Source organism: Macrobrachium rosenbergii, chromosome 37 (assembly GCF_040412425.1).
Source record: "Macrobrachium rosenbergii isolate ZJJX-2024 chromosome 37, ASM4041242v1, whole genome shotgun sequence".
Lineage (NCBI taxonomy): Eukaryota > Metazoa > Arthropoda > Malacostraca > Decapoda > Palaemonidae > Macrobrachium > Macrobrachium rosenbergii.
The window spans coordinates 9,221,861-9,249,450 of record NC_089777.1 but is presented as its reverse complement, the minus strand read 5'-3'; the positions used below and the strand labels follow the sequence as shown (position 1 = coordinate 9,249,450).

The window sequence follows — 27,590 nt, the reverse complement described above, 5'->3', positions numbered from 1 at the left end:
CCTGAATATGACAGTTTCTCTCAATACACTTTCAATAGTTGGCCTTGGTTTAATAAAATTATATATATATATATATATATATATATATATATATATATATATATATATATATATATATATATATATATATATATATATTATATATTTGTATATTATACACACACATATATGTATAGTAAAGTAATATATTTTTTTGCTTGAGTAACATGAATGCATGCACAAAAATATGTGCATGAGTACTTTATATTATTTACTATTACGTTGTTTTTTCTAACATAAAGTGGCTCCAGAGAATTCAAAACATAATGGTCAATGGCACACACACAACTCACTCACTCACCCTCTCTCTCTCTCTCTCTCTCTCTCTCTTTTATATATATACTATATATACATACATATATATATATATATATATATATATATATATATATATATATATATATATATATATATATATATATATATATAACACACACACATATATATATATTATATATATATAATATACATCTTTCTATATACATATGATGCGCGTGTACCCCATTTATATTCTCATAATGCCCACCATGGCCCATTTAATGCCACCTATCTGAATAATAAATACACTGATTAAACCTTTCCCCCCAAGAAATATTCAGCTTTATCAGATTGAGATATCGTGCAATACAAAACCGCCCACGTATAGGTGTGCACGACGCCTAAGGGATCTGCAGTTCATTAATCCCATTAATTTCGAAGTTAATTCTTTGTTCGTAATTCATTCTGATCTGCACTGGGATCAGGGCAGGTACTTCAAAGGGTAAAATATCAGCTTCAGTAATTAAAGGAGATGAAAAATTAGTGCCAAGAGATATGTGAAAATCGATTTTGAAACTCTTTCATTAGAATTTCCACAATTTTTGTGATTTGCGTTTTCTCCTGAGTACAAGTGAGGTGGTCTGTGCTTAGTAGCTTATCAAAAGAAAGTTGCTTACTCGTCAAATGTTCATGGAAGATAGGCCAAGTTCGAATCTCCGACCGGCCAATGAAGAATAAGAGGAATTTATTTCTGGTGATAGAAATTAATTTCTCGCTAAAATGTGGTCCCGTTGCTAGGTAACCAGTTGGTTCTTAGCCACTTAAAATAAATCTAATCCTTCGGGCCAGCCCTAGGAAAGCTGTTAATCAGCTCAGTGGTCTGGTTAAACTAAGGTATACTTAACTAGACCAAAGGCCAAGCGCTGGGACCTATGAGGTCAGTCAGCGCTGAAAGGGAAATTGAGAGCAGAAAGGTTTGAAACGTGCAACAGAAGGAAAGCCTCGCAGTTGCACTACGAAACGACTGATAGGAGGGGTGGAAGGAAAGATATAAGAAAGAAAATATGGACGGAGGTCCAGTAAAAGGAATGAAAGGGGTTACAGCTAGGGGCCTAGAGCAGGGACGATGCAAAGAATCCTAAGAAGTCGAATGTTCGTACACGTGCTCGCGCTAAAAACAGCCTTACATTTAAACTGGCATTCATAAACGTGTCCGTAAGTGTTCATATTCTGCTGATCAGGTCTTGGTATTAGAGTACAAATTGGTTACAAAGCAATTCTGAGTTTAGAAACAAATGATTTTAGAAACAAAACAGAGGTTACCTGTCGTAATTTGGGGCTCTCGGTATAAGGTCCTGTAACCCAGGTTCCGGTGCTTGATAGGACGAATATTGCAATCACACATCATCCATTTTTGGTGAAAACAAGTAACAGAATGCGCAGGAGTTTCTTCGGCGCAATCGAGTTTTCTGTGCAGCTGCTACAGCTCATAATCAAGGCCACAGAAAATAAATAGATCTAGCATTCGGTGGTCTCAGTATAATGTTGTCTGAGCCGCGACCCATGAAACTTTAACAACGGCCCGATGGTGGCCAATCTTATATCGTTGCCAGAAGCACGATTATGGCTAACTTTTACCTCAAATAAAACAAAAACTACAGAGGCTAGAGGGCTGCAATTTGCTATGTTTGATGATTGGACGGTGGATGATCAACATGCCAATTTGCAGATCTCTAGCCACAGTAGTTTTTAAGATCTGAGGGCGGACAGAAAAAGTGTGGACAGAAAAAAGTAGGGACAGAAAAAAGTGCGGACGGACAGACAAAGCCGGCGCAATAGTTCTCTTTTACCGAAAACTAAAAGGTGCCAAACACCATCCATTTCTATTGAACAAAATTCGTCAAACTGCAAATAATATACATGAAGTACATACTACATGCACACACAAAAACACAACGTAAATGGAGAAATGATTTGTCATCATCAATCCAAATTTCACATCGACACTGGTGAAACTCGATGCGTGTTGTATAACGTCCACTCTCCCGTTGATTTCGGTGTCTTTTCTAATCCCTGATGACAGCTCGATCATTATCTCTCTCTCTCTCTCTCTCTCTCTCTCTCTCTCTCTCTCTCTCTCTCGTCGTTATTCCACATGTCGCCGCAGACAGGAGCAGGAAATGGGCGTGATCTACGATCTTCTATTGGCACGCCTTTCCCACGGTGACGTCAAAAGACTTACGCCCACTTCTGTGAGGTGGACAAGAGGGGAGAGAGAGAGAGAGAGAGAGAGAGAGAGAGAGAGAGAGAGAGAGAGAGAGAGAGCAATAATAATAATAATGATAATAATAATAAAAGTATAGCTTAGTTTTACCAGACCACTGAGCTGATTAACAGCTCTCCAATAATAATAATAATATTAAAGAGAATGTAATAATAATAATAACAATAACAACAAAAACGATAAAAATAATGATAACAATATTACAGAGAGAGAGAGAGAGAGAGAGAGAGAGAGAGAGAAACTACGCAACGTTCCTGCCTTCCAAAGAAGAAAAAAAAAAAGTTGCAAGACTTCGGCAAAAATTTCAAAGCGCCGGAGACGAACATTCCAATGATAATGAAATTAAATTTGCATCTCTCATGTCCTTGATACAGTGGGAACTTCGGCTCCGAATTCCAGAATATTCTCACGGCGACAAAACACTAAGATGAGTGTGCGAGTTATGTTGAAGGGTTCGTCACAAAATTCACGAAGGAAATACTCTGACCAGTTCTGTGTATGTTTATCCTTTGTAGTTAACTGTGTTCGACACCTCCTTCTCCTGTATTAATTTTTTATATTCTAGTTTCATTCATGTGGGTTCTATTTTATCACACAAGCTGAATTACGCTCTTTCTCATAGTTCTAACCATCACGTAAGTAAAAACGGCTCTAAAAAGAATGTCGAATACTTTTATGATCGATATAATACACACACACATATACAGTATATATGTGTGTGTGTGTATATATATATATATATATATATATATATATATATATATATATATATATATATATATATATATATATATATATATTACTAAAAGGACCTCATTCAAACTGGATGGAAAAAGAGTACTATGGCGAAACTGGCAAATCATGTAAAGAGCGAAGCAAACAACATCTGCAGAACATAAGGCATTATAATCAGACGTCGGCAGTTGCCAAACACTGTTGGGAAAATGATCACAGAATAGACTGGGAAAATATGAGTTTTCTGTACAGGAACACCAACAAAACATCTAGACTGGTTGTAGAGAACGCCTTCATAACTTGTGCCAACAACACGATGGCAGGGAACACCGGAAACGGCTTTGAAGACAGCATATCTAGAAAAATCGTATACTCCACAGTAGCAAGGAAACGAAGAAAAAACGTAAGACGCACGGAAAACGGTCACCTAGGAGGAAGGATCAGAGAAAGACCAAGGTCAAGAGGGGGTGGAGGTCACACAGGAAGAGCTAGGCGATTATAGGATTAAAAGTACCCAGCACACAGATATAAATACAGCCGGACTACGCGTCTGCTCATTGTACGGATACTTGATAATGTGGACTGTTTGTCCAAGAAAGCTTGTAACTTTTTGAATAAAAACTCCATTAGATACCATCCAGTTTGAATGAGGTCCTTTTAGTAATTCTACTAATGCACAGAACAATTGTGTATGTGATAAAGTTAATATATATATATATATATATATATATATATATATATATATATATATATATATATATATATATATATATATATCATACTTAGAAGCTTGACTGACAAATTCCTAAACCTGTTGTCGAAACATACTCAAAGGTCAATATGTTTATGAAGGAAACACGAAAGAAACAAAGACGTTCCGTAATTGGGTTATGGAAGCTGTGGGGGCGACAAAAAGTATACCTTAGGTTTACGAGACCACTGAGCTGATTAGCAGCTCTCCTAGGGCTGGCCCGAAGGATTAGACTTATTTTACGTGGCTAAGAACCAATTGGTTACTTAGCAACGGGACCTACAGCTTATTGTGGAATCCGAACCACATTATAGCGAGAAATGGATTTCTATCACCAGAAATAAATTCCTCAAACTCTTCATTAGCCGGCCGGAGACTCGAACTCGGGCCTAGCGAGTGCTAGCCCACAACTCTCTCGACTCGCCCAACGAAGAGCTTGTGGGGGCGACAAAAGTATAGCACTGGTTACATACAGAAAGTGAACTGAATGAAAATCAAAATGAAGGTATGTGCCTCTGGCGATGCATTGAATAGGTTTCGTAAAAGGCTGGTAAATGAGGAAGCACAATAGATGACAGAAGGTTTGACAGATGAAGAGCAGTGTTGTTTTAAGCAAAGGTGTAAATGGACAATTTTTCACCGGAATCAGTTACTTTGGGATTTTGAGCCTGTGGACAAAGTTTCACGTGATGTATAAAGAATGAGAGCGTGTAAGATAAAACTGTAAAGCGACATGATATATGTTTAATGTTGTAAATTGTTTTTGTATCGTAAGGTGACTAACATACTATTTAACAGGTATAAAACAAGGATGTGTTCCGCTACCTGGGAAAAAAATACGTTTTCAACCTGTACTGAAATGACTTACTAAAGTTTAACAAACTTCTGAACCTAATTTTAGTTGTCTGAAAAGAAAACTATTGTGCCGGCTTTTTTGTCCGTCCGCACTTTTTTCTGTCGGCATTTTTTCTGTCCGCCTCAGATCTTAAAAACTACTGAGGCTAGAGGGCTGCAAATTGGTATGATGATCATCCACCCTCCAATCACCAAATATACCACATTGCAGCCCTCTAGCCTCAGTAGTTTTTTTTATTTTATTTAATGTTAAATTATAGCCATGAGCACGAGTCTGGCCCCGCTATAGGTGCCAACAACACAGGCCACCACCGGGCCGTGGCTGAAAGTTTCATGGGCCGCGGCTGAGTTAAATGGGCCGTGGTTGAGAGTTTCATACAGCATCATTATACGCTGTACAGAAAACTCGACTGAGCCGCAGAAACTTCGGAGCATTTTTTTACTTGTGAATAAACGGAAGCACTTTAGAGGATGTTCATATTGTGCAAAGGGTGTCCGAGAGGTCGGAAGAGTGGCTTGCAACTTCACCCCTTATGAAAATTTGTATCCACAGGACAACAAGAGTAAATAAATACTACCTTATTCTCAATTTTATTTTAGGTATGAAGAATATTTATTATTCAGCCGATGAAACCTATTCATATGTGACAAGCCCACAAAATGGGCCACTGACTTGAAATTTAAGCTTCCAAAGAATATTACGGTGTTCATTAGAGGGAAGTAACAGAAGGTAATGGGAAATACAGAAAGAGGAGATCAGTTATTAGAAAATCAGATAAATTAACAAACTGATAAATAAATAAAAACATAAGTAAAATATTAAAATGAAAGTCAAATTTTATTAGGGTATTAAGGCAATTCAGCTTGTATTTTAATGTTTAGGTTATTATTATTATTATTATTATTGTTATTATTATTATATATAATATATTTGCATATATATATATGATATTATATATCTATATATATGTATATATATATAAATATATATTGATATATATATATATATATACATATATATACATATATATACATACATATATATATATATATATATATATTTATATATATATATATATATATATAAATATATATATATATATATATATATATATATATATATATATATATATATATATATATATATATATATATATATATATATATATATATACATATATACAGTAGAATCCTGAAGCTCTTTTGCCAGATGAGAAGAGCTGAATTTCACACAGCAGAGAAGAAGCCTCGCTTAAATAAAAAGGACTGAAATACCAGCAGCCTCGTCCTCTATAGAGCGTTCGTCATTACGTTCTTCTGACGAACCCGAGTTAAGTCGTTACATAAATAACCTCATGAATAAATAACCTCATGAAAACGTGGAGTCAAAATTGACTGCGATTAGCACCGCGTCGTCGGCGGATGATGCCAAAACAGGCAGTAGTTTTTCGAGTCCTTTCATCTCTCTGTCGATGACGCCTTAATTAATAGCGGTGAAACATCTTTCCATACTTCGTTCCTCATTTAAGTGGATGGCTCCGTATTCCAAGAAGGAATAGAAATAGAATATTGAGTTTAGGACAAAAGCCAAGCGCTGGGACCTATGCGGTCCCTCAGCACTGAGACGGATAATTGACAGTAGGAAGGTTTGAAAGGCGTAACAGGAGGAAAACCTCAAAGCAGTTGCACTATGAATCAACTGTCAGGAGAGGGTGGATGGCAAGATGGAAGAAAGAGAATATGACTGGAGGTACAGCAAAAGGAATGAAAGAGGTTGCAGCTAGGGGCCTAAGGAAGGGACGCTACAGAGATCCCTAAGTAATGCCTACAGTGCACAAGTGAGGTGCACTGACGGCACTATCTCCCAATTCGGGGGCCATATTCCAGGAACAAACTGTAGAAATCGAAAACGTATAAAAAAAATGCCTTATCGTGAGAAATTCCCGCGAAGAAAAATTCTAACATGAATTTATCATACTAGGTTTGAGGAATCTCTTGCCAGGGAAATTCGCTAATCCGTTCCCGAGATAATTTCTAAATAAACTCACACTGAGTAAAAAAGGCACTTCCTCCCAACGCCTTTCTTAGAACAAAGACCGATGGGAGGGGAATCCAATACTCTCATATACTCAAGATCCTGGTGGGACGAAGGAAGGAATATAGAATTTAGGTCAGAGGCCAAGCGACGGGACCTATGAGGTCATTCGCCACTGAAAAGGAAATTTTAAGTAGAAAGGTCTGAACGGCGTAACAGGAGGAAAACTTCACCGTTGCACTAAGAAACAACTGTTAGAGAGGGTGGACAGTCAGATGGAAAGAGAGAGAATATGAACGGAGGAAGAACATTGTGGGGGGAAAAAGAAATACAAAAACTACAGAACCAACCCAGGCTCCATCCACTTCTCACCAGGCGATATTTTGGTAATCCTGCAGAAAGCGAGACCCACCGGCACAATATTTCCATACTTATCGGACCCAACAGGACCATCAGTCTTCTATGGTTCCTAACCCAATAAGCTTCTGGCGCCTACGGCGTCCATTTCTCAGCCCCTGATCAGCCCCCAAATCCTTCAATAGTGGCAAAAGGAACGGGACTGGAAAGGGTGTCTATGATTTCTGGGTTTGAAGAGCTAACCTTAGCCAATACAACTCGTCATAGATGCGGGGATGGAGGAGGAGGAGGAGGAGGAGGAGGAGGAGGAGGAGGAGGAGGAGGTGGTGGTCATCTCGGTTGGCGGGTCATAGTTCAGAGGTCAACACTACAACCCTTACGCCCTCTAAAACCTTACCAAAGTTATGGGTTGCCTTTCGGCAGGAGTCCTACTTATACTGTTATAGGGGCGGTTAATTTCAGCCAGCCACAACAAACTGAAGAAGGACGAGCGATGAGAGAGAGAGAGAGAGAGAGAGAGAGAGAGAGAGAGAGAGAGAGAGAGAGAGAGAGAATAGTTAGTAGACTTTTCAACGGAGCAGCAACAGGAATGTAGCAATGACACAGAAACCTTATAAAGAAAATAGGGCGTGTTGGAGGGAAGGGGAGTGGTGGTGGGGGGAGGGGGGGTGGTAAGTAAGAAGGAGATTTTGAAAACAAGGGCGGCACCCACCGACTGGGCGCTGGTAATGATGAAGCTGGAAGGTTAGCGGGAGTGATGAGTGGGCGTCTAATTGGCCCCGATGAAAGAGGCGAAGAAGCCTAATTTCCTCAGATCTCGAGTGGGCGTGAGGGGGAGGAGGGGGAGGAGGAGGATTAGGAGGAGAAGGAGGGTGATACAAGACGGGGGGAAGTGCGTCAATACTTGCCCAGATTCCAAGAAGATATATAAAAAAAAAAACTCGATTTACTGAATAGGATTTCTAACGCGGCTTATTTTCAAAGCTGAATTTAAATCTGCGGATTCCTTCAGGCGGAACGCTTGTAAGTTGGATTTTCTTTGAGGGGAGGGGGAGGGAGGTGGGAAGGGGGAATCTGAAGAATATTAATACGGAATGGAAGAAGGAGAGGAAAGGTACTGTCAAAAATTACATTTAGAACTATTTTTTTAATTTATTTTCAAAAAGTTAACGCAAAGGAAGTCATCTCTGTAATTAACATTTTTAGCACCATGGAAAAGAAGGAAATTGACGAATATAGGGTTTCATAATTATTGAATATATATATATATATATATATATATATATATATATATATATATATATATATATATATATATATATATATTATATATATTTTATATACTGTATATATACAGTATATATATATATTATATATAATATATATATATATTTTTATCTTTTTAGTTTTTAAATTTGATTTTCAATATCTTTTAATGTTCTTTAGTATTTGTTTTAGTTTAAGTTCCATGTTTTAGGCTTTGTAAGTTTTTTTAACTGATTCGATTCTTAATTTTTATTCATTTTATATATATAAATATATATATATATATAAAATATATGTCTATATATATATATATATATATATATATATATACATAATTATTCAAAGGATGAACTCTATTCGTATGGAACAAGCCCACCAAACGGGCCATTGACTTGAAATTCAGGCTTCCAAAGAATATGGTGTTCATTCGAAAGAAGTAGCAAAAGATAACGGTAAATACAGAAAGACGAGATCAGTTATTAAAAAAAACAGATAAATTAACAAATAAATAAATAAGTAAAAATGTAAGAAAATTATTAACATAAAGGGAGAATTTTATTAGGGTAGCAACGCGCTGCATCTTCGTTTGAACTTCTGAAGTTCCAGTTGCACGAAAAATGAGGCAGATTACGAATTACTACACATAAAAAACCGTAAAAATGATAATTGGCGAAAAATGAGAAAAAAAATCCACACATTTTACTTCTTTCTGTCTCGTGATTACATATACCCTCCACGATAAAAAAAAAAAACATTACAGGTATCTCCATCTTCCATCACCCACTTCTCATATCTTGATCAAGTCTAGAGATACAATCTGCAAATCATTTTTAAAGCTTTTTCTTATTAGCTGATAGGTAAGATGAGTGAAAGAAGAATAAGGGCAGTTAGCTAGCTAACCTGGTAGGACATAGTTTAGAAAGTTAAGTATTAGTAAGAGTAATGTTAAGTGTGGTTTAGCCACACCTTTATTTAGATAACAGTACAATTCTTTTTTTACTATGGCCTTAATATTAACATCTTACAAAAATGATTTTGCACTATAATAACATAGTTAATTGTACAGATTATGTATTTTAAATTTTATTTCTTTGGTATTGAAAACTGTCATTTCTGATGCAGCAGCTTAACAGGCCGCCCACTACCAAAATACAGCTCAGATTTTGATTATGTATGTTAATCAGATGAATCCACTTCCCACTACAAAAAAAAAAACCTCCCTAAAAAAATCCCCCAAAAAAAAAACACACTCCAAAAAAAACTCCCTAAAAACCTCTCTTCAAATAATTTCACAAAAACACCAAAAACACAATGACCTTTATGCAAAAACATCCTTTAAAAAAACCATTTACACTGAAAACTCCAAAAAAATTCCCTTCATAAAAAAATTCATTCTAAAAAAAAACCACACACCAAAACGCTCCTTAAAATTCCCTTCATACAAAAAAAAATCCTTAAAAAACATTCACAAAAAAATCAAAAAAATCACTTCAGAAAAAAAAAACTCGCCCTTCCAATATTTCACACAAAAAAACTCCCTAAAATTCCTTTAAAAAAACTCCCCTCATACACAAAAATTCCTCCCCATAAAAAAACTTCCTCACACAGATACTCCCTTCACAAAAAACCTCCTGGTGAAAGCAACCACCCCAGAAGCAACACCCCTCCCCAATAAAAAAAAGTACAGGCCGTCGAAAACACCGACATACAAAAACTCCCGTCTTAAAAAAATTTCCGTCACAAAATAAAACAGAAAAAAAAAAACACCAAAAGCCACGGCGCATCAACCGCCATAATTAATTTTGATATCCCCTCTTTCCGATATCGCAAAGGATCTATTTGAGTAAAGAACTAATTGGATCCAAGTGAGGAACATGAGAGAGAAGGAATGGGTAGAAAATGGTGGAGGTTGGAGATGCAGGAGAGTTGGAGAAGGGTGGGAGAGTAAGAAGAGAAAAGGGGGCGAGAGTAGGGAGGTGATGGGAAGGAAGAAGAGAAGAAGGAGAGACCTAAGGAGAAGAGGAGGAAGAAGAGAAACAGAGAAAAGGCCTTCTTAAAAAAAAACTTAGGAGAGTTTAAGAGTGGGAGAGTAAGAAGAGGATAAGGAGCGAGAGTAAGGATAAGACGAAAGGAAAGAAGATAAGCAGCAGAATGAGATGGAAGAGAAACAAGTCAAACAGGAACAAGATGCTCGCAATGACTTTAAGCCTTAACAACTCAAGATCTGAAGAAAACAGTAAAAAATGCGCAGAAGTTTCTTCCGCGCAATCGAGTTTTCTGTACAGCGTATAATCAAGGCCACTGAAAACATCTATCTTTTGGTGGTCTCGGTATAATGCTGTATGAGCCGCGGCTCATTAAACTTTAACCACGGCCCACTGGTGGCCTATCCTATACCGTTGCCAGAAGCACGATTATGGCTAACTTTAACCTTAAATAAAATAAAAACTACTGAGGCTAGAGGGCTGCAATTTGGTATGTTTGATGGCTGGAGGGTGGATGATCAACATACCCATTTTCAGCTCTCTAGCCTCAGTAGTTTTTAAGATATGAGGGTGGACAAAAACAAGTGTGGATAGAAAAAGTGTGGACAGAAAAAGTGTGGACAGAAACAAGTGTGGACAGAAAAAGTGTGGACATACAAAGTTGGACAGAAAAAGCGCTATTAACCTTAAATAAATAAAAACTACTGAAGCTAGAGGGCCAATTTGGTATGTTTGATGGCCGAAACCCATAGATCTATCTTTCAGAAAAAGGTGGTCAATCGGATCTATCTTTCGGTGGTTGTAATGTTGAGCCGCGGTTAATGAAACTTTAACCACGGCCCACTGGTGGCCTATCCTATATCGTTGCCACACACTATCAAGGCTAACTTTAACCTTAAATAAAAAAAAAACTACTGAGGCTAAAGGGCCGCAACTTGGTACGTTTGATGTTTGGAGGGTGGATGATCAACATACCAATTTGCAGCCCTCTAGCCTCAGCAGTTTTTAAGATCTGAGGGTGGACAGGAAAAGTGCTGACGGACAGACAAAGCCATCTCAACAGTTTTCTTTTACAGAAAACTAAAAAGGCTACAGAATTCGGGGTGAATTCGAGAGAGGTAACGATTACAAACGAGCTGTATACCTTGCAGCGGTGGTTGGAGAGAGAGCTAGCGAGAGTGATAGGTGGGTGGGCGTGTGTGATTGGCCTCCGTGAAAGAGGCCACACTTAAATTCCCTCAGATCTCGAGTGAGCGTGAAGATCTCGCAGACGAGACGAGATCCGAGTTGCATAAATACTCGGCAGTATTCCAGGAAGGGAAACGCAGTTCTATTTACCGCACAGGATTTCTAAAATGTAGCTTATTCCCCCCCCCCCCACCCCACAAAAAAAAAAAAATCTCGAAATCTACGGAATCCAGGAGGCGAGGGAAGCGGTTGCCAGGTCGAGGGATGTTAGAAACGGATGACAAAAAATGAACTATAATAATTATATCTGTAACTATCTCCCTATTTTTACTTTTAAAAAGGTTAATATGCAACCCATCTTTCAAAGCTCTATCTTTAAATTTTTGTAACTTGTTTCTTTACAGGAGTATGTAAGGGACCTTGGAAAGCTCTGGGCGATTGACATATGTCCCATGCCTTACTGACAAAATTCTTAGCACTCTCCTACTGGAGAGCAGGTACCTTTCAGAGACCTTTAATGAAAAGAGAAAATGAAAATCTTGAAAATTATTTATCGGGAAAACTTGTTATATGTGCTTGAGTCTCATCTTGATTACTGAAAACAACTTAAATGCATAATCTCTCCAGAGCTGGTTTCATCTGATCACTAACAGTATGTACAATGTTGCCAAAGCCACAAGAATCCCACTAGGAGAATTCCAAGGCACTTAGCAGGATTCGAATCCCATATTTGCGTGTGGATATTGTCTGCCAGTTTTGATTTTTGGGTCTTTCTAATTAAGCCACTGATGATGAAAATTGTCAGACATTCATTTGTAAATTGTTAGTCCATGAGATTAACAAGATTAAACATTTTGCTAAGCCTTAGGCTGAGTAAGGGCACATGCCACAGACCTGTTTCTCTGTACCTCATATCTTGCGATATTGGTATTACTTTCATCCAAAACTAGGAGATGGTTATTGGAATTCCGTTATAGTTCCCGTGCGTGGTTGAATGGAAGGACCTGTTATTGCTCAGCATCCAGTTATTACAGATTTCTTGGAACGGTTTTTCAACTAATTCTGTGAATCACCTCAAGTTTTCAGTGAGAGCAGTGGAAGCTAATGCTCCTGACTTCAGAAATCATAAACTGAGATTTTTCCATTTGGCAGGATCACATCTAAACTCAAGGTCACTCATCTTTAATGTTTCTAATAATTTGTTCTTTCATTTTCACTGTTATTGTTGTCAATCTGTGCTGTAATAAAATGTTGGAGACCATAGTTTTGCTTGCAGACTTGGCATTTCTGGAAATAGCAACAGGTTCTTTCCATAAGTTGTATTGATCTTTCACATTCACAATTGATCCCTGATCACCTTTTCCTGCCGAGAGCGACCAGGTTTGCTGAACAGCAGCATCAATATGCAGTAAATGTGCCTCGCTGTCGAACTTCTCAGTTCCAGAGGTCCTTTATCCCTCACACCGTTGGACTGTGGAACAGTCTCCAGAGGATGTGGTGCAACTGGAACTTCAGAAGTTCAAGGGAAGATGCGATGCATTACTACCCTAATACAAATCTCTTTGCATTTTAATAATTTGCTTACACTGTTATCTATTTATTAATCTGTTAATTTATTTTTCCTTTTTTTAATGAGTGAGATCTCCTCTTTCTGTATTTCCCTTTACTTCCTCTTACTTCTTCCTAATGAACACCATACTCTTTGGAAGTTTGAATTTCAAGTTAGTGGCCCCTGTGGTGGGCTTGTTCCATATGAATAGGGATCATCTTCTGAATAATAACAATAATAATTAGCATTTTGAGCAAACTGCATTTGTTTTTGACCCATTTTTCGGCTATCAAGAGATATTTTATGTATAGACACACACACACACACACACACACACACATATATATATATATATATATATATATATATATATATATATATATATATATATATATATATATATATATATATATATATATATATAATATATATAGAGAGATAGAGAGAGAGAGAGAGAGAGAGAGAGAGAGAGAGAGAGAGAGAGAGAGCAACGACCCATAAAGACTAAAGTGGAATGAAACTTTAATTTACCAAACCTTACCGTGGGACGTCGGTCAGCAAACCACGAGTTCCCAAAGACACGGTTCTGCCACACACAGAAAACTCTATATAAATATATAGCGAGAGAGGGAAGGGGAGAGGAGGGGGAGAAGTAGAGGTAGAGGGAGAGGGAGAGAGAGAGAGAGAGTTATAAACATTCTTCAAAACGAGAAAACTTTTCAAAACATCGCTCGGGTCCCAAGAAACGATGGAGGGCAGAAATCATGGCTTGGAACCAATCACTCTCGTGACTTGGTCCACGAAAGCCAACTTTTGGAAAAACTTTCTCTCAAAAGGCACCACCACCGCCACCAGCCTTCCCCCCCTCCAACTTTCCCCTCCCTAAACACTCCCCTTCCCACGACACTGCCCCCTCCCTAAATATCTCCAGACCCCTAAGCCCTAGACAAACCCCAACACACAACTGGACCCCTCTCTGGATATGACCCTAACCCCCTCCACTCCCCATTCACAGGACCAGACCCCATCCTGTATAGGACCCTCCCACTCCCCTTCTCCAATCCACAGTAGCCAGTCAACCATCGCCAGCACAAAACTGGACCCTTCTTTTCTGGCAAAGGTCGGCCAGTATTGCAGCAGCAGGAGAACGAAGATAAAAAAAGAAAAAGTAAATAAAAAATAAAAAAGGTGAGTGAGGGGGTTGGAACTGAGGGTTCGGTGGTCACGTGGGTGAGGTCTCCATGTGATGAATCGTGTGGTGGTCAAAGAGAATCCTGGGAAGAGTAAATAGCAACCGAAGAAAGACAGTAAATAAAGGTAGGAAAGAATTAACTGTAAAATTATAAAAGTTACATAAACAAGCTAATGAGATATAGAGAATACAGGGAGAGATGATTATAACACATGGAAATAAATGTAATAATGCAAACGTAAGATTAAACTTTTATAAAATTATCTATGGGACAAAAAATAACATAGTAAAGGAAAGGCAAATGAACTTAAGTGAATGTGATAATGTACAAAATCATGTTTCTTACCTAAAACAAGGTTAAGTACTCGAAAGCAAAGCAGAAAAGAAGAATTACAATATGAACAAGTAAAAAAAATGCGCCGTAGTTTCTTCGGCGCAATCGAGTTTCCTGTACAGCGTATAATACTGTATGAAACTCTCAGCCACGGCCCATGACTCTCTCAGTCGCTGCCCATAAAACTTTCAGCAACGGCCCGGTGGTGGCCTGTGTAGTTGGCACCTATAGAGGTGCCAGACGCACGATCATGGCTAACTTCAACCGTAAATAGAAACTACTGAGGCTAGAGGGTATGTTTGGTATGTTTGATGACTGGAGGGTGGATGACCAACATACCAATTTGCAGACCCCTAGCCTCAGTAGTTTTTAAGATCTGAGGGCGGACAGAAAAAGTGCGGACGGACAGACAAAACCGGCACAAAAGTTTTCTTTTACAGAAAACTAAAACGGCAGAGACAATAAAACAAACAAATAAACAAATAAACACGGGAAAGTAACTGATAAAAATAAATGCATAAACGCATTTCTGATATCTCCCCATTAAAAAGCACAAAGTTCAAAGTCCAATGCGAAATAGGGAAGTTGACTTCAATATAGAAGCAATTACCTCAATAATTAGCAGAATCGGAGTAATGAAAGAGTAATCAGTTACGGAGCAACAGCGTCCATTTGCATAAACATAACATCAAGTCAAAGACCCATTAAGGATCATCCATTATCTACTGCTACGCCAGTTTTGTACTGAAATCAATCAACTGGCGTGTCAGCTAACAACTGCAAAAATTGCATATGCAGAGTATAGCGTCTGGTGGGTAATAATTTATTAGCAAAATTTAGTCCAATAAAAAATTGCACACTTTCCTTACATCTATATTGAGAGAGAGAGAGAGAGAGAGAGAGAGAGAGAGAGAGAGAGAGAGAGAGAGAGAGAGAGAGAGAGAGAGAGAGAGAGAGAGAGAGAGCCTTTTATTTAGGTGAGAAAGAATGAATACTGCCATGGACACAGAAACACACAGAGAGAGAGAGAGAGAGAGAGAGAGAGAGAGAGAGAGAGAGAGAGAGAGAGAGAGAGAGAGCCTTTTATTTAGGTGAGAGAGAGAATACACACAGAGAGAGAGAGAGAGAGAGAGAGAGAGAGAGAGAGAGAGAGAGAGAGCCTTTTATATAGGTGGGAAAGAGTGAGCACTGTCTTGGCCACATACACACGAGAGAGAGAGAGAGAGAGAGAGAGAGAGAGAGAGAGAGAGAGAGAGAGAGAGAGAGAGAGAGAGAGAGAGAGAGCCTTTTTGTTAAGGTGAGAAAGAGTGAATACTGTCATGACCACAACAAACACACACACACACACACACACAGAGAGAGAGAGAGAGAGAGAGAGAGAGAGAGAGAGAGAGAGAGAGAGAGAGGGTGGGGTAGAAGCAGCTTTATTTCTGATATCTAATGTTACATTTATATATAATTCACTCGTGTTACATTAATATTACACGATTCCCAATATACTCATGGCATTAATATTAGATGATTCCGGATATATTTGGAATTCAAACAGGAATCCTGTCTTGTAAATATTACATTCCTGAATAACAGGAAAGAGCTTTCTCCTTCAAGGTGGAAATCAAATGTGCATCCAAGCTAACTGTATATGTATGTATATATATATATATATATATATATATATATATATATATATATATATATATATATATATATATATATATATATATATATATATATAAAATTTCTGACTCACATCAGGATCAGAACCCAGGTCTTTCAATTGAAAGGCAAGGGTGCTGCCCACTAGGCCATACGAGTCATAAAAGAAGTTGGAACCTGAGCGCCACAGCACACACAAGGAATTACCTGGGCAAGCTAACTGCTTACATACCAGCGTGTTTTGCCCAACTTCCCGACTCAGCAATGACCCAACTGAAAGACCTGGGTTCGATCCTGATGTGAGTCAGAAATTTATTTCTGTTCCACATGTGACTGTGTGTTGATTATTTCTATCACATATATATATATATATATATATATATATATATATATATATATATATATAGTATATATATATATACTGTTGAGATCCTTCTTTATATATATATATATATATATATATATATATATATATATATATATATATATATATATATATATATATATAAAGAAGGATATCAACAGATCCTTCAAATGAACCACAACTTGGAGGAGTATATAATAATAATAATAATAATAATAATAATAATAATAATAATAATAATAATAATAATAATAATAATAATCCACTCCAAAGTTCAGTACCTCGGCAAAATGAAAAAAGTTCAGTTGGAAGACGGTCAAAGCAGTTCGGTCCAAATGAAGTACAGAGATCTGGACGGACGCTAGAAAAAAAAAATATATTCTTGAGAGCCGCATGACTCGCTGAAGAAACAGTTCTTAAGAACAGTTGCTAGGATCCCACATGTTCCGAATGCTTCCATTTCTAAGCGTTTTAGTTTTTTTTTTTAAATATCTTATTGGTATATGGAGTTTCTTAGTATTTGTCACGTATTTGAAAGTTTATAACTGCTTCTTATGAATGCCGTATATTAATATTATATAAACATTCAAGTTTTATGTACTGTATACAGTGAACATATTGAATAGCATTTTCTTTTATGTGAAAAACACAAAAACACGTGCGTGTATATGTGTGTATATATATATATATATATATATATATATATATATATATATATATATATATATATATATATATATATATATATATATGCTCCTCTTCTTGATTAAAGCAGCTTTATTGTCTTACCTACGAAAAAGACTTGCATGTCCAAAAAATTCTCTCTCTCTCTCTCTCTCTCTCTCTCTCTCTCTCTCTCTCTCTCTCTCTCTCTCTCTCTCTCTCTCTTCTTTTACGTTTTTATCGCTTGTATTTGATTTTCCCCTAGCACAACCTCTTCCTTGTTAAACTTATTCAAGATTCATTTTACCCTTGCAAGGTACCATGATACGACATTACCTTTGAGTTCAGTTTTGTTTTCTGAAAAGAAAACTGTTGTGCTGGCTTTGTCAGTCCGTGCGCACTTTTTTCTGTCCGCACTTTTTCTGTTCATACTTCTTCTGTCCGCCCTCAGATCTTAAAAACTACTGAGGCTAGAGGGCTGCAAATTGGTATGTTGATCATCCACCCTTCAATCATCAAACATACCAAATTGCAAACCGCTAGCCTTTGTAGTTTTTATTTTATTTAAGGTTAAGGTTAGCCATGGATCGTGCGTCTGGCACCGCTATAGGTGCCAATAACACAGGCCACCACCGTGCCGTGGATGAAAGTTTCTTGGACCGCGGATGACAGTGTCATGGGCCGTGGCTGAGAGTTTCATACAGTATTTTACGCTGTACAGAAAACTCGATTGTGCCGAAGAAACTTCGGCGCGTTTTTTAACTTTAGTTGAGTTTTCCCTGACAAAGTTTTCCCCGTTAAACTTACTTAAGACTGGTTTTACTTTTGTATACATTAACTTTACGATGGATTTTTACTCCTCTCACGAACGTTAGGCATTAATGGAAATAAACTCAACCGTATACCTTTTACTAATCTAAGAGTTTGATTTTATTGAAAGGATACTCATTATAAACCGCTTTCGCAATAACGTGGTCTGGTACTGAAATTCTGTATCCTTGCGCTCACGGGAAATAATTCATTTGGAAACTTAAAACCAATCTTCATAAAAGTATAAAAAATTATAATCGTTCATTATCTTCACGATGACGACACGGGAGAGACTCTAAACTCTAATGAATCGCACAAGTAGAGAATTAATTTCGCCATAATTCCCAAACCTTGAAGACAAAATGACCTCACCTAATTTGTTTTCGAGGAAAACAAACGATCTCTAGATTTTTACGAAGCAGTCATAACAAAACCATAGAAAAGTCCTTCCGATTCGCGTTTTCCAAGAACCGTTCAAAAAATTCCCCGATTTCCATCTGCCAGGAAATATATGGTTCTTGAAATTCAACATTTTTCAGCCTCTATGAATTATATATATGAATTATAACTCTTAAAAACGACTCTCGGAATGAAATCATAATAAAGGAAAGGGCCGGATTTTTAATTGATTTTTTTTTTTATTCTCGGTTACGAGGCATAAATCGACTCTCATTTAGAATGCTTCTTATGTTGATGAGGGTAATAAACTTCACGTTTAGACTTGCCGTCTTCCAGCCTGGGAATAACCTCTAAAATTATTGAACGCTGTGGTACGTAGAATGAAGAGACCCTAGTCCCACCTTCCGCATCAACATTCTTTTATATTACCGTCAATTCTGACAGCGTTGATATACTGTTAAATTCTAAAAAGGTTTAATACAGTAAACTGGTCCGCTGGTATAGTGGTTGGTGTCGAGGAATGCCACTCACATGTTGAGGGTTCGCGTCTCCACCAGAGCGATGAAAAATCACTGGCTCTGTATCATGATCAGTTACTGCTGCAGTGTGGGGTCTGCGGTGGGAGGTTGAAACCAACATTCTTTGGAAGCTTGAATTTCAAGTCAATGGTCCCTTTGGTGTGCTTGTTCCATGTGAACAGGTTTCATCGAAATAATAATAATAATAATAATAATAATAATAATAATAATAATAATAATAATAATAATAATTTAAAATAAAATACAACGATAAATTTCTACAAGTCTACTCCAGATTCAGCTACACCAAATCCGTCATAAAATTATAAAACCAGAATGGAATATAGTATTTAGGCCATAGGTCTAGCGCTGGAAACTAGGTGGTCATTCAGCGCTGAAACGCAAAGTGAGAGTAAAAAGGTTTGAAAGGTGTAACAGGAGGAAAACCTCAAAGCAGTTGCACTATGAAACAATTGTCAGGAAAGGATGGAAAGTAAGATGAAAGAAAGAGAATATGAATGGAGATACAGTAAAAGAAATGAAAGGGGCTGCAGTTAGGGGGGCCGAAGGGACGCTGCAAAGAACCTGAAGTAATGCCTACAGTGCACCACATGAGGCGCACTGACTGCACTACCCGTCTACGGGGTCCACTACGCAGGAGTATAGGTGAAAGAAGTTGCAAGGGCAAAACATTACTTACAGTACTACGAAAAGACTAAGATATGATTTTGATTGAAAAAGTAAGACAGATGACAGAAGAACTCATAGGTGAAGAGAGTAGACTAGACAAAGAAACAGGGACGTGAACAGTGTTTGTTACAATAGAGAGAAAGAGCTGTACAGAGAAGGGACTTGGCAGGAAATAAAACAAACCACTACGCACACAAGAAATAAAAAAAAAAAAAAATACAAAATTAGTCTCACGTTGAAAAGAGCTCGTTGCCCTCATTCAGAATGGGTGGCTATCAAAAGGTGAAGAATTGAGGAGGAGGAGGAGGAGGAGGAGGAGGAGGAGGAGGAGGAGGAGGATGATAAGAGGAAGTAGTGTAGTGGCACTCGACTCCTCAGACAAGAAGAGAGGTCTGAATGCACTGAAGCTTGCATGCGAATGAAGAGAACGATGGAGGCACATTAGCAATTTCAACTGTCTAATAAAGTCATGAAGTTCGTTGGGGAGAAGGGAACGTTTTCAGCCGAAAGTCAAGACGACCCAGTGACTACTGCTTCCGGGCAAGAGGCGAGACCGGGCGGCCATCCCGAGTCATGAATAACAACGCCTGCCGCTTCCTTTATGCCAAATTCCTGGGTGACGTCATTTTAGCGCGCATTCAGGGGAGGATACTGCAGTTGCTGAACGCTGCTTTCTATCCAGTATTTGTTCTCAATAATGGTTTTAGTTTTCTGTGAAAGAAAACTACTGTGCCGGCTTTGTCTGCCTGTCCGCCCTCAGATCCTAAAAACTACTGAGGCTAGAGGGCTGCAAATTGGTATGCTGATCATCCACTCTCCAATCATCAAGCTTACCAAATTGCATCCCTCTAGCCTCCTCAGAAGTTTTTATTTGATTCAAGGTTAAAGTTAGCCATAATCGTGCTTCTGGCAACGACATAAGACAGGCCACCACCGGGCCGTGGTTAAAGTTTCATGGGCTGCGGCTCATACAGCATTATGCCGAGACCACCGAAAGATGGATCTGTTTTCGATGGCCTTGATTATACGCTGTACAGAAAACTCGACTGCGCCGAAGAAACTTCGGCGGATTTTTAAAAAAATTGTTTTTGTATTTCCTTGCCTGGAGGGATACAAGTGTTTCCACCGTTTGCGTAGGCTTAAGTGATTCAGAATTAAGCATGTTGCAATGAGCTTAAGTACAGTATATAGATTATTTTTAACTTTGCCTTTTCTTTTTAGACTTACTTCTGCACTTAATTTTCAGCGTAACTAAAACTACCTTATTTTTTTCATACTTTTTTCATAGCTTTTGCAATCAATATTTACTTTAAAAGACTGGAACAAGGAACTGAACAAATGTATAAAATTTGGGTCATATTGCCCAGTGCTGGAGTGGGGAAGGTGTTCATGGAAATCACTGAATTGCATATAGAATTTAGGCCAAAGGCCAAGCGCTGGGACTTACGAGGTCATTCAGCGCCGAAACGGTAATTGACAGTAAAAGGTTTGAAAGGTGTAACAGGAGGAAAACCTCGCAGTTGCACTATGACTCAATTGTTAGGAGAGGCTGGAAAGTAAGATGGAAGAAAGAAAATATGAAAGGAGGTACAGTAAAAGGAATGAAAGTGGGTTACAGCTAGGGACCGAAGGGACCCTAAGTAACGCCTACAGAGCACCCCACGAGGTGCACGGATCAAGGAAATCATGACGGTGAAGAGGTGAATGAATTTTTATTTAACAAAAGGAAACTTCTCAAAAAGTCACAGGGACAACCACACACTAATGTGCAAAAGCATTTACACGTCAATGATAAAATAAAAAGGTTTAAACCACAAAAGAAAGCTTATGAATTTCTGGAAGGGGTGGGGGAGGATTTAACCGAGTTACGAGTAGTTCTGGCCTTAACCAACCTTCCAGAGTCTCGCCCCGTTTCCCAAAACAATTTTGATAACAAATCCCCCAGAGAGAGAAAGAGAGTGGTACAGTTTCTCTCTGATGCCTGCACGGAGCCAAATTCCTCTGTAGAAATGCCGATGGCTGGTCAGAACTCCGCTACTGAAAGATTTTTTTTTTTTAAACACTTTCGAACATTTCCTGGTAACCTGCACAGAGGTTACCAAGAGAAATGTACAACTTCTCTTTGGATTTTCCCCGGCAAAGGTACTTCGCACTTTTAACATACTGAGAGAGAGAGAGAGAGAGAGAGAGAGAGAGAGAGAGAGAGAGAGAGAGAGAGATTGGAGATAAAACCAGGGGATGGGTTACTAATCCATGTTCCATGTAAGCGAGTTGCATTACTGGAATGAAAGGCTTTAAGACTGGAAACTTGGTAAGTATAGGGGCCACTTTAGTTACGACTAATATTGAAAAAAAAATTACAAAAAAATACAAAATAAATTCTGACAAAAATAAAAATATTATAGTAGTTGAAAACGAATGTAGTAATATGTGGGACATTTCAAAATGGGTCAAGTTTGCTAGTGTTCAATCTTTGGCCATCCACTGGTTACTTTGCATCTTGAGAAGTGAACTCATTTTAATATTGGGTGGCTCATCACCTGTAGAAACTGTCTTGATCAGACTGACCTAGATTACGAGTCAAATATCCCTCGGACGTTTTACTCTGGTCAAAATTGGTTCCAGTGGCAACTTTCGTAGTTCTAGCCATGATAAAAGAACTCGCTCACCCCAAGAAATAATAATCAAAGTAGTTTGCACTAAGCTGGAAATAATTTCCGTGGGCTCTGGTACCTGCCAAACAGGCAACTAATTGTCTGTCACCTAAAGCCATTTGATAAATGGCATCAATCTATTCGTTAATTGATGAATAGTATAGAATACAGAATTTAGGCCAAATGCCAAGCACTGGGACCTATGAGGTCATTCAGCGCTGAAACGGAAATTGACAGTAAAAGGTCTGAAAGGTGTAACAGGAGGAAAACCTCGTAGCTGCACTGTGAATCAATCGTTAGGAGAGGGTTAAGGAAAGTACGATGGAAGAAAGAGAATATGCAAGGAGGTACAGTAGAAGGAATGAAAGGGGCTGCAGTTAGGGGGCCGAAGGGACGCTGCAGAGAACCTCAAGTAATGCCTACAGTGCACCGCATGAGGTGCACTGATGGCACTATCCCCCTACGGGATTTGGTTGTTAATGTTTTTGGTTTTACTGACCAGGGGTCAGCTTTTGGGCTGACCTTGCTTCAGTGTAATTCCTTTGGGGTCATACCTTCCCTCTGCATACACTTAGAGCCCAAAATGCCCTTTTATTTTGTTCGTTTTCAGATCGTGTTCAGACCAAAGTGGCTCCCTAAGTCTCTCCACCGAAACAATCAAGACCAACAATATTCGCTGAACAGCAGCACCAGTATGCATTAAATGTGCCTCGCTGTCGGACTTCTCAGTTCCAGAGGTCCTTTATTCCTCACACCATTGGACTGTGGAAAGTCTCCCCAGAGGATGCGTGCAATTGGAACTTCAGAAGTTCAAGCGAAGGTGCAATGCATTGCTACCCTTGCATTCGTCTTGCATTTCAATATATATCTTTATCGTATCTATTTGTTAATTTATTATTTTATTTTAATAAGCGAGTGGGATCTCTTCTTTCAGTATTTCCCTTTACCTCCTCTTACTTCTTCTAATGAACACCACAGTCTTTGGAAGCCTGAATGTCAGGTCAATGGCCCCTGTGTGCTTGTTCCCGTATGAATAGGTTTCATCTTCTGAATAATAATAATAATAATAATAATAATAATAATAATAATAATAATAATAATAATAATAATAATATAGTAATTTAAGCAGTCGCAATCTACAGTCACACCAGAAACTTTCAATTACTGTTCCTCTCTCTCTGAACGAGGCTGAGAATTCTCTGAACGATCCCACAGAGGAGAAAGAACGATCCCACAGAGGAGAAAGAACGATCCCACAGAGGAGAAAGAACGATCCCACAGAGGAGAAAGAACGATCCCACAGAGAAGAAAGAACGATCCCACAGAGGAGAAAGAACGATCCCACAGAGAAGAAAGAACGATCCCACAGAGAAGAAAGAACGATCCCACAAAGGAGAAAAAGAAGGAGATCCCACAGAGGAGAAAGAACGATCCCACAGAGGAGAAAGAACGATCCCACAGAGGAGAAAGAACGATCCCACAAAGGAGAAAGAACGATCCCACAGAGAAGAAAGAGAGAAAGAACGATCCCACAGAGAAGGAAAGAACGATCCCACAAAGGAGAAAGAACGATCCCACAGAGAAGAAAGAACGATCCCACAGAGGAGAAAGAACGATCCCACAGAGGAGAAAGAAGAGAGTTTCTGATGCACTGAAGCTTTAGAATGCAAATGACGAGAGGAATGATGACCCTTAAATAATCCTGACTGCCTGACGTAAGTCTTCAAGTTCTGGGAAACGACTTGAACCGGATGTAGGAACTTCCTTTTGGAACGGAATGGAATGGAATATAGAGTTTAGGGCACTGGGACCCAAGAGGTCATTCAGCGCTGGAAAGGAAATTGAGAGTAGGTAAGTTTGAAAGGTGTAACAAGAGGAAAACCTCGCAGTTGCACTATGAAATAATTGTCAGGAGAGGGTGGATAGCAATGTGGAAGAAAAATAATATGAATGGAGGTACAGTAAAAGGAATGAAAGAGGTTACAGCTAGGGGCCGAAGGGACGCTGCAAAGAACCTTTAGTAATGCCTACAGTGCAACCCGTGAGGTGCACTGACGGCACTGTTCTATTACTCGTATTCAACTGAGAATACAGCAGTTGCTGAGGAGATCATTCTGTCCCTAGTTTATTGCCAATGGTGCATTTCCTACTTCAGCGTCAGACAGAATAGGCAAAATTCCATTGTTTGCATCGATCTAAATTCTTCATCAGACATTCAAGCACTAGTACTGTGTACCAGAATGTTTCTGTTTTGATTGGCTGTAACACTGCGTTTACTCTGATGTTAAATAAAAGGTATTCTTTCAGAAAATTTACTCTTCTTATTTTTAGCAGCGACCCCGATTAGGGGATTACGTGGGAAGAAGAAAAGTATACCTTAGTTTAACCAGATCACTGAGCTGATTAACAGCTCTCCTAGAGAGGGCTGGCCCAAAGGATTAGACTTAATATGCGTGGCTAAGAACCAACTGGTTACCTAGCAACGGAGCCTACAGCTTATTGTGGAATCCGAACCACGTTATAACGAGAAATGAATTACTATCACCAGAAACTTATTCCTCTAATTCTTCATTGGCCGGCCGGAGATTCGAACGCGGGCCCTGCAGAGTGCTAGCCGAGAACGGTATCGACTAGTCCAACGAAGAACTTGGGGAAGAAGAAGAAGAAGAAGAAGAAGAAGATACCTTTATTTTGTGGAACATTTTTAGAACTTCTTTCGAGGTAAAATTATTTTGAACATAATGTAATATAAAAATATACCACACATAAAAATCCGATTAGTCCTTGGGATTCATAAACAAGGCGAGTAATTCAAAAGTGATTTTTCTAATACCTCAGATATGACTAATTCCCACTATGCAATACCGGTGAACGGTCAGCATTCCCTTATTAACGAAATGTTTCGTAACACAATCGCCCAATCGACCCCGAAGGCGGTAGTGCCGTCAGTGCACCTCACTCGGTGCACTGTAGGCATTTCTAAAGTTTCTTAGTTCCTCATTGGACGGGTTGGTATCGTTCTCGGATAGTACTCTGCTGGGCCTGAGTTCGATTCTCCGGCCGGCCAATGAAGAATTAGAGAAATTTATTTCTGGCGACAGAAATTCATTTCTCGTTATAATGTAGTTCGGATTCCACGATAAGCTGTAGGTCCCGCTGCTAGGCAACCAATTGGTTCTTAGCCACGTAAAATAAATCTAATCCTTCGGGCAGCCCTAGGAGAGCTGTTAATCAGCTCTGTGGTCTGGTTAAACTAAAGTGTACTTACTTTTACTAAAGGTTCTTCGTGGCGTCCCTTCGGCCCCTAGCTGCAACCCCTTTCATTCCTTTTACTGTACCTTCATTCATATTATCTTTATTCCATCTTGCTATCCACCCTCTCCTGACAATAGGTCTCAGTGCCTGGCCTTTGGTCTAATCTCTATATTCCATTCCATTCCGTAACACAATTGGAAGTATCACATAACTAGTAAACAAGGCGCCGAAGTTTCTTAGGCGCAATCGAGTTTTCTGTTACAGCCGCTACAGCGTATAATCAAGGCCACCGAAAATAGATCTGTCTTTCGGTGGTCTTAGTATAATGCTGTATGAGCCGCGACCCATGAAACTTTAACCATGGCCCGGTGGTGGCCTGTCCTTTATCGTTGCCAGAAGCACGATTATGGCTAACTTTAACCTTGAATCAAATAAAAACTAATGAGGCTAGAGGGCTGCAATATGGTATGTTTGATGATTGGAGGGTGGATAATCAACATACCAATTTACAGCCCTCTAACCTCAGTAGTTTTCAAGATCTGAGGGCGGACAGAAAAAGTGCGGACGGACAGACAAAGCCATCTCGGTAGTTAGTTTTCTTTTACAGAAAACTAAAATGCGACGGACGAAACAGTTTAATCCCCCCTTCAGTAGTTTCCTTTCGGGAATGTTTTGTATTTCTTTTATTAATTTTTTTAATTGCAGAAAGAAACAGGTGCACAAAGAACATATCTTTTGAGAGAGAGAGAGAGAGAGAGAGAGAGAGAGAGAGAGAGAGAGAGAGAGAATTTCACAAGCTTGAATCATGCAACAATATGCCACAGTGAATGGTGTTTGATACCGCGAATACCTTATACCCCAAAAAAGCCAGGTACTATTTGAATATGTATCCTCTCTCTCTCTCTCTCTCTCTCTCTCTCTCTCTCTCTCTCTCTCTCTTTTTTTACAAACATTTCGTTTTTAATAAGCGGTGAAGAGTAGAGCTGAAATGATTACTCTTCTGAAAAGATATTTCTATGAGAAATAACAGTTATAAGATCTCACTAAACGACAGGCGTTATGTAAAATCAGTGATGAAACAATCACCCAGCTACAATAAAATAAAAAATCACAAATTCCACCTTAAAGAACGCTAGATTCCACAACAACTAATAAAATCAAAGATACCGTAATTATTGCAGTTGTTCCCTGCTGTCATTAATGATTAAAAATGCTTTTGCGTAATTGTCTCTTCACAAATCTTAATGCGTCACCTGGCGAAATAAGAAGTTGATTGCGTCCATAGCTTCCTTATTATCTAATATGGAAAATGATTGTGTCCATAGCTTCCTTATTATCTAATATGGAAATTGATTGTGTCCAAAGCTTCCTTATTATCTAATATGGAAACTGTGTCCATAGCTTCCTTATCATCTAATATGGAAAATGATTGTGTCCATAGCTTCCTTATTAGCTAATATGGAAATTGATTGTGTCCATAGCTTTCTTATTATCTAATATGGAAACTGTGTCCATAGCTTCCTTATCATCTAATATGGAAACTGATTGTGTCCATAGCTTCCTTATTATCTAATATGGAAACTGATTGTGTCCATAACTTCCTTATTATCTAATATGGAAACTGATTGTGTCCATAACTTACTTATTATCTAATATGGAAACTGATTGTGTCCATAGTGTCCTTAGTATCTAATATATAAATTGATTGCGTCCAGAGTTTCCTTATTATCTAGTATAGAAATTGATTGGGTCC

General features: G+C 38.5%; 1 protein-coding gene across 1 annotated transcript; it reads left to right on the top strand.

Moving 5' to 3' along the window:
* The first annotated feature begins 10,479 nt into the window (after positions 1–10,479).
* LOC136825111 (splicing regulatory glutamine/lysine-rich protein 1-like) lies at positions 10,480–24,229 on the top strand. Its single transcript, XM_067081154.1, has 3 exons — positions 10,480–10,548; positions 14,318–14,422; positions 23,798–24,229. The coding sequence occupies exons 1-3, from the start codon at positions 10,480–10,482 to the stop codon at positions 24,227–24,229; spliced, it is 606 nt and encodes a 201-aa protein (XP_066937255.1).
* The last annotated feature ends 3,361 nt before the right edge of the window (positions 24,230–27,590 follow it).

Excerpts from the sequence above, each read along its gene's own strand:
- LOC136825111 (XM_067081154.1), top strand. The coding sequence starts at position 10,480 with ATGGTGGAGGTTGGAGATGCAGGAGAGTTGGAGAAGGGTGGGAGAGTA. Across the intron at positions 10,549-14,317 it reads GAAGAGAAAAGGGGGCGAGA|GACCAGACCCCATCCTGTAT; the intron begins GTAGGGAGGTGA and ends CCCCATTCACAG. Across the intron at positions 14,423-23,797 it reads ACCCTTCTTTTCTGGCAAAG|AGGAGAAAGAACGATCCCAC; the intron begins GTCGGCCAGTAT and ends ACGATCCCACAG.